General features: G+C 36.2%; 1 protein-coding gene across 1 annotated transcript in view; it reads right to left on the reverse strand.

The window, feature by feature from the left end:
* Nucleotides 1–3,550, reverse strand: part of LOC104404119 (apolipoprotein B-100-like) — a 36,832-nt gene extending 33,282 nt beyond the window's left edge. Inside the window, 2 exon segments of the mRNA XM_010012470.1 lie at nucleotides 1,704–1,742; nucleotides 3,436–3,550. Coding sequence (XP_010010772.1) covers nucleotides 1,704–1,742; nucleotides 3,436–3,493 — 97 coding nt within the window. The 5' untranslated portion in view covers nucleotides 3,494–3,550.
* Nucleotides 3,551–8,558: the final 5,008 nt, after the last annotated feature.

Here is an 8,558-nt window from a genome sequence, read left to right on the forward strand (position 1 = left end):
CAGGAATGAACTTAGTAATAGAGACATAAAGAAAAGATTATTTTGTCTCAGTGTTAAATACAGGGTTATAAGATCTTTTATGTACGCCAAACAATGTTCTCAATTACAATTCACTCCCATTATAACTACAGGCATTATTTTAAACTGAACATATGATGATCAGGTATTTTAAGTGACTGTGTTAGAGCAGTTAAGGCATATCTGAACCAGAAGTTACTGTTCCTTCTGTTTAGACTGAACAGCTTACTGGGATTGTGACATTGTTGTGATGCTGAGTGAAAAGCTATTTCCTAAATTGCTCCTCTGTGGTAATTTGTGACTGAACATATTAGAATCCTGATCTGCTTTTATAAGAAAAAAAAAGGTAAAGTTAACTCGGTGTAAACCCACACAACCACTATCAAATCTGTATAATTTTGCCTATCTATATGTGCCATGAATATAGTTTACTCTTCTTTTATAAAATACTTGTCATACCAGAGGCCAATGGCAATGTTATCTTGCCCTTTTTATGTCACGGAATTACATATTTAGAGAGGAGAACAGAATAGTACTTTCAATCTCATATTTCCTCCTTGGACTATCATTTTTATAAACTTTACATACTGCAATGTTTCAACCGAGATTACTTTCATGTAATTGCTACATGAAATTAATATAATTAATACTAGCTATCATACAGTAATCGGCACGTTTTTCCAAATGTTTTTCAAATAAAAACATTTGAAAACGGAACTAAATTATTTAATTAACCCTAAAATTAACTGCTATAAGAAAAATCAGCGTTATCCCTGTCACTTTTGGCTGTTCTGAACTATAATTCTCAAAAATGTTTGCACCAGTATCTACTATGCTAAAGCCAAAAGGCTGATTATTCCTTCATGTCTTGCTTTTAAAGAGAAATAAATGGAAAAGGACTAGGGAAATTATTAGCTTAGAATTGCAAATGTAATGTAATTTACTCTATCAAAAATACACAAGAAATTTGCAACGAAGTCTTTGAGTTGGTTCAGGCAGCTGAAATAAACCCAGTTGCCTGGAGATGGCGCTAAAGCAAACAACAAGGTTAAAAAACCCCTGAAGACCACGAACAAAACAGCTCCCTGCAGTACTTTGACCCTATGGTGGAACATTATGTATCTAACCAAGCAGTCAAGGCTAGTCAGAGTTCATTATAAAGATAGGGCATAAAGTCAGCATTTCCTCAGTCTTGTTTAAAGAAACTGCTGTCCTTGCTGACAGAGTTGATGATTTATTCTACAGGTATTTAGTGAGATATCCAAGTGAAATTCCGTGGGTTTAGCAGTCACCATAAGGGGTAAATGAGAAGAGACTTTCAGCCCACAGTAGTTTAATGTACATAACCTCATTGCTAAAGTATCACATCTAACAAACAGGGATTTCTAGATTAAGGAATTTGCACCTGACAATTAAGAAATCAACAAAACAATGTAAAGTAGTTTATTAATGGCAGCTTTTTAAAAGTTTTAGAAGCTAAATCACTTCGTAGAAAAATTTTGGTATTCTTTGAGCCAAGCTTTATGGCTAATTAAATACCTGAAGCAAATGGCAACAAAGAATATTATCATCACTTCTATTTCAAAGGAAGAGATTTATAGAAGAGGAAAAGTCAAGCTTACAAAGATGTACTCAGTTAATATAGTGAAATAAGATAACAAAAGCATATTTAAGAAATCAGTTACTTGAACATCCTGGATTTCCACTTTCAGGTGTTTCTTCTTCTGTAAAGAATGAAAAAACACAAGAATTAAAGGCTGGAAAAGCAGTTCATAGCTATAAAACAAGGGCTATGGAAATATAATCAGAAATACTGCATTTTCATTGTAAGGCTTTTTAAATTCATACCAACTTTTGAACACTGATGTAAATAACAAAGCTACTGCTAACATTAACAGTACAGTCAAATCCAGAAGGAGTTGCAGTAGTTGCCTTGATACTGTGAACTAAGGCCTCAGAATAACATCTTGAAGTCACTGAATTAAATTATTTTGATTTAAACTGAGAAGGATCAGCTTTTTGGTTAAGAAGTATGTTTAAAAGCCCTTTGTAATGTGAAATAGAAAGTTTATAAATGATGGACAAAAAATGTAGAGGTAGACAAATGAAATGTGCCATGTAACACGGTTTACTTTAAAATTTTAGCCTATTTGAGCACACGAAAATACTGCATAATGGATAAATGTGGCTGTATTTTGCTTCTTGTGCATTTAAAAAAGGAAAACTTTGATGATTAATACTATAATTCTTTTCTTTTAAATCTTTTCTGAATATTGAGAGCTCATTCTTTGGAAGAGAAGAACACTTATTGTAAGCCTATTCAAATTAGGAAGAATCATTTGGTCTAATCTGTTTTAGATATGTCCCATATTACTGTATTTAAAATAAGGTATATCATATATATATTATAGCAGAACTGTAATGCAGCAAATCTACACTCTGCTGCATTGATTTGATGCTATGTCATTCTTTAGGATATCATACATGAATGCCAGCACTTTTCACAATATTCTCTGCATGCTTTCCAAGTTTTCATTCTGGAAATTGTAAGATTGACCACACTACATAAATAGAATGTCACATTTGGTACAGTAACAGCAATAGCAATAGTAATACTAGTATTACTATTACAATAGTAACAGTACTAACGTTATTAATAACTACTAGAAAAAAGTGCATCCTTTAAAATTGTGTATCAGTCATCAGCAGAATATTAGTTCAACAAAGTTGTATTTATGGTGAATTCAATTCATATATAAAAATAGACCTGCATAATTGGGCTCAAACTCACTTTACTCCTTAAACTTCCTGAAGGCTTAAGTAACACTACAGTGTCATACTCTAAAAAGCCACTTCTTCAGAAGGAAGGATAGCTCACAATCCACATCACCGTATTGATCTAGGCTGTCTTTCCTGATTTTAGGGGAAAAATACCTTCTATTGGCCTACTTCTTTTACCACGACTACTACTGATGACTATGTGCCTTTAACACAAAATTGTATTTCAAATGTCAGTATTACCTGCCAAAGACATTTTGCTTTACCGCTCTCTGTCTTCACATTTGCCACAAAGTAGGTTTAAACCAGCTGGGATAAATCTGTATGGTATCTCCAAACTACAGTATCTCCATGGGGGTTTAAAAAGACAGCATTACAGAAAAATTATTAAGCCAAAATAAATTATGTGAATTCCTTACAAGTTGCAAAATACATTAAATCTTATAAAAAGATACTAGACAACATTTGTGACTTTTTTGATGTTGTGATTGCCCAGTCCTACAAAGGGAAGAGATGATATCTTTGCCACACTTACCCTAATTCAATAAGCCATTGTCCTGTTGATTTTTACATTATTATTGTTTTAATGGGTTCATAAATAAAGCAGTAAAACCCACTAACATTAAAAGCAGTACTTACGTGTAAGAACACCACTGCTGAGCAGCAGCAAGAGCAGCAAGAGCTGCACAGGGCCCATGGTGAGCCCTGGACACTCTTGTTGCTTTTTATTTTCCTCTGTTTTAGCTTCCCTCCCCTCTTCACCTCTTCCCTACAGCCTCAGAGGGAGAATGAGCCTTCTGACTTGGACTTCCATTTATATAGTGTGTAGCAAGCAGCTGAGGCAAACGGTTTAGAAAGCTCAGAGCAAATTGCCAAAGGTCCAAAGGTGAGAGTTCCAGATCCTCACTGCACTCCAGACAATGCTCTGCTTTGGTTGCTGGGAGTCCCTGAAGGCAGAAGACTGAGCATATATTGGAGATAAGTCACTGTTCCAGTTCATTTATTATTTTTTTTCTTTAACAGAGTTTTAAAAGCAAAATCCTCCAGCTAACAATGTATTCAAGCAAATTTCCCACATCTACACAGGAACAATTACAACACATAAATGATAGCTAGAAGAAATGATCACTGTAGCATGCTTTCAGTATAGATGCTGAGAGGCTTAAGGGTATGACTACTTGAGAAAATGAGAATATTATGCAATTTAGAAATCTTCCCTTTACAGGCAGAAGAATGAAAGTTTAAGGTTTTTTTTTTCCTCTGTTGCATCAAAATTTGTCATATACCATTCTAAAAATAATTTTACATTTACTTGCAATATTCCAGTCATGTTCATGTTGAAAGTAAGCTCTGTATAATTCATTTCCTTATTTTTAGATTCAATTTCTTTGTTTGCTAATAATAGCAAAAATATGAAAATAGGTGATAAAATTTACCTGAATGAAGAAGGTAAACCTGATTAAAATACCAATGAAAGAACCTTTTAATGAATATGTACATTAGTAAAAAAGACTGGGTTTATGGCTTGAGAAATTCTAGTTTGGTTTCTTTCTCTACTTGTATCTATCAAAGCTAACTGCAGTAAAAAAAATTACTATGGAAATAGTTAAGATCATTTTGTTCAGTAAATTTAATTTTCATTTATCTGATGAAACAGAAATGTTTTGACGTTCCCAAATCAAAATATTTCCTCTTAGCTTGTTGAATCAAAAATCAAAGTTTGGCCTACCTAAGCAGTAATTTCTTTTCCCTTGAAATGTTACCATGTTACCATCATCTTTAAAGTCTATTATTTCTTCATACCCTCTCTCAGACTTTAGAATTCGGTTATATTTCCCAGGATGCACTATGACCACGTAACTCCCAACATCAGTTCAACCAAATGGTAAGCATTGATGTACAATGGAGCGTACTTTCCAATAACAGAGACATCTTCCTTTGTAATTAGGATTTTGTCTGATGACATTAACAAGAGCATGCTATTTCAGAGATTTCTTGCAGTGATTTCTTTTGTGGATTCGTCAGTATTGGAGGCATCACGAAGAAAGCATTTCTTAGATTTTTCCATTGTGGTTTCTGTCCTTGGCTTATAGCAATCACGTATATAATAAAACAACCAATAGGAGATCATTATTTTTTTACTTCCAAAAAGCAACGTAGCTTTTTGTTTACTTTTGTGTCTACAGTTGCCTCAATGTGTGTTGTGATATATAACAATGATTTTACTTTGTAGTATGATTCTACCAAAAAGACTATACATCATTATTTTTATTCACATAGAATTTAATCCTTTAAAACATCAAGAGGTTTTGACTATTACTTAAACTATATTTATTTGTTCACTTTAGCACTGTAGATAAATATACCTCTGAAGTACCTAGCATTGAGAGATTTGTTAGCTATCTCCATATGTTGCCTGAGTCTCCTGACTGCTTTCAGGTGGTCATTTGGGCTCACACTGAAGCTGACTATATTAATATGATGTTGCATGGACATAAACAGTTTACAGAAGTTATGACTTAGCCCATAGGCATGCAGATAACAAGGGTGCACCACTCTGCTGTGACAGGTTTATGTTGCTGTATTACCTAGTCAAGGGACAGCCTTTTTTCCCACAACACGTGCCACAAAATGCCATGCACTACTTTTACCTATTCAATCATCAAGGAATCCCCATGTTTTCGGCTCATTGGAAGAAATCAATGTTCACATGGAGTTAGACAACAAAGTTCTTATTTCAGCTGTGCCTGTGAAGTCATGGGCTTTGATCTCAGAACACAGTTAATCTTCCAGACTAATCTTTTTTAAATCATATTCTCTCTTTTCATTCTTTGTGTTTCTCAATTGCTTTCGGCTAAGTAGCACTCTCCTCTGAGTGCATCTCTTGTAAGTGAAATGAAGACTTCGGAGATGGAACCATTCTGAAGCCTGGGGACTGTATCATAGGTCTTACATCTTTGCATCTTTTGCATGCTTTATGGCAAAGGCAAGCAAAGAGTATTGGTGCAGATTTGAAAAGAGAAAGGATGACAGAAACCTTAAACTTTACTCCTTGATGTTCTACACTGGAAATTGCTCCAATCTTTGGTATATGCTGTGCATCTCTCATCTGCACAGATTTGGTCTTGATCTAAACCCAAATCCCTTAAATGGAAACTCTTCAGCTGTCTTTGGGTCAAGACCATCAGAGATGACTGCTTTGTTCTTTCTTTTCCCTTAAGATTTTTTTTCCTTTAGTCCATGTCCTGGGTTCAGCTACAGCAGTCATTTTTTCTCCTTCTTAGTAGCTGGGGCAGTGCTGTGTTTTTGACTTTCAGTCTGGGAACAACGCTGATAACACCGATGTTTTTAGTTGTTGCTAAGTAATGTTTACTCTGACCAAGGACTTTCTCAGTCTCATGCTTTGCCAGAGAGGAGGGGAAGCCAGGAGGAAGCAGAGGCAGGACACCTGACCCAAACTGGCCAAAGGGCTATTCCATACCACAGCACGTCATGCCCAGTATATAAACTGGGGAGAGTTACCCGGAAGGCCCAGATCGCTGCTCGGGTCGGGCTGGGTATCGGTCGGCGGGTGGTGAGCGGTTGTGTCCTTTTCCCTTGTTATTCCTCTTATCATTATTACTGGTAGCAGTAGTGGTTTGTATTATACCTTAGTTACCGGAGAGCTGTTATCTCAACTCGTGGGAGTTACATTCCTTCGATTCTCCTCCCCATCCCTCCGGGAGCGGGGGGAGGAAGGAAAAGGGGGGGAGTGAGCGAGTGGCTGCGTGGTTCCAAGTTGCCGGCTGGGTTTGAACCACGACAGTCCACAAAGCTCAGAAGTAAGGACAGTCTGGGCCTTGGTGCTCACCATGGTAAGGTAACACTGTTGAATCAGTAGGTACTGCCCAGAGACTATTAGGTTTGTTCACCATTCCATTCAAATACCAACATTAAAAAACTCAAAAACCAACAATCAAACTATATTTAAAGAGGAACCATTTCTGAACATTCCACACCTTTTTCCTTAGGAAAACCTAGTAAGGGGAAAATTCCCTAAAGCAAATAAAAATGTCGTCAGCTTCTGGAAACTAACCATTCTGAAATGAAATTTCATTGCTTACTGAGGAAAATGTAGGGCATTTATTATTCTGATGAAATAAGCAAGATGGAGCTGTCATATATTTAATGAATTTTGCCAATTATGACTTCTTTCTCTCCTAAAAATCTTGCCATTAGTTTAGGATGTCCTGCATGTTCATATGTTGGTTCTACCTAAAAATTAAAAGCACAGGACATGCACAAAACGTGCACAGACTCTTTGTAGAACACAGAGCAAGTGCAGTTTATATACACAAAAAACGACTGATAAATTGAAGTTGTCACACATGCATGCATAGACTGGGTGTTCACAAAATCTTCATGCATTCATCAGACATACTGAAGTAATGATCTTATGAAATATAGGAAGAATGACAATTCTTCCAATATGATGAATTAATTTTGTATGGTGAGATAATTTGCGCATGGGTATTACGGATTTGGAAAACCTCTGACATCACGTGGAAACCTTAGCAATTATAGACTCGTAGAATAAACTTGGTTTGCAAGGGACCTCTAAAAGTCATCTAGTCAACTCCACACTCAAAACATCTTACTAGACCAGGGTGCTCTGGCCCTTGTACAGTGGAGTCCAATCAATTATGAAGGCACGATCATTTAATGTTCTGTCCCTCATGGACTTCAATCTAACTGCAGTATTAAGGGCTACTGCCTTCTCACACGTACATGAAGGAATTGTGTATTTGATTGGGTTACTGTACTTTAAATGATTGGAACAGGTGAATTTCCATTGGAACTGCAGCACTTGCTTGAGAAGTGGATGACCAAGTTTCCTGCTTTGCTATCTTGAGAGAGGGTTTGATTCTAATAGGGTTTGTTCCTAGGTATGCATGTCCTAAGTATAAGCCTACATGTAATTCTGGTTGGGAGCAGCCTTTCTGGTGAATCTGGACTACTATGTAGCTACAATTGGAAGTTCGTAGAGCCAGAAAATTGAACAAGTAAATAATGAAACAACTCCTGTGCCTGCTGGGACATGTATCTGGAAGTACAAAGTCCTAGATGCAAGCATAATACGTATAGCAGGGACGGGACTCAGGACTGAGTACTTTCAAACTGCTTAAACTCTCACTTGTGAGCCATGGTACATCATATGCATAACACCTATAATGAAAACAGATTTAAAAGTCACATTCACCTGTGGTATCTAGAAAAACTAAGGAAACTAAGCACAGCAAATTAATGCCAGCACATAGCTGGGAGTCAGCCGGGTAAAGCATTTTTTAATAGCTCCTATTACATTACATGTGCTGTAGTGTCCTGTATTTATGGTACTGAGATTTCCTTTTTTTATCACTGGAGGCTGGTCAAATGTTTTGACAGTACTAGTAAAAGAGGGATGGGGTAACACCTTCACTGGACAGATCCAGGGTACAGAAATATCATCTTGTGCTTATTGTTGCATTGTCTTAAGATAAGGCCCTCTTCAATTAACTCATTTAGATATTTATTAAGTTTTGCATCTCATTTTCACTCAATGACTTTTGCAAGATAACAATACATACAGTTTATAGAGCAATTATGCTTGGTACTAAGTTACTTATATTCCAAAGAATCCTTGTGTATCTCCCCTTCCATCCCTCTTTTTTTTTCTTCTTTCCTTCCTTCCTTTTGCATTCCTGTTCTCCCTTTTTCTTTTCTCTTTTTTCCTTTCCTTTCCT

The sequence above is a fragment of the Nestor notabilis genome, unplaced genomic scaffold, assembly GCF_000696875.1.
Source record: "Nestor notabilis isolate BGI_N333 unplaced genomic scaffold, ASM69687v1 scaffold5234, whole genome shotgun sequence".
NCBI classification, from domain to species: domain Eukaryota; kingdom Metazoa; phylum Chordata; class Aves; order Psittaciformes; family Psittacidae; genus Nestor; species Nestor notabilis.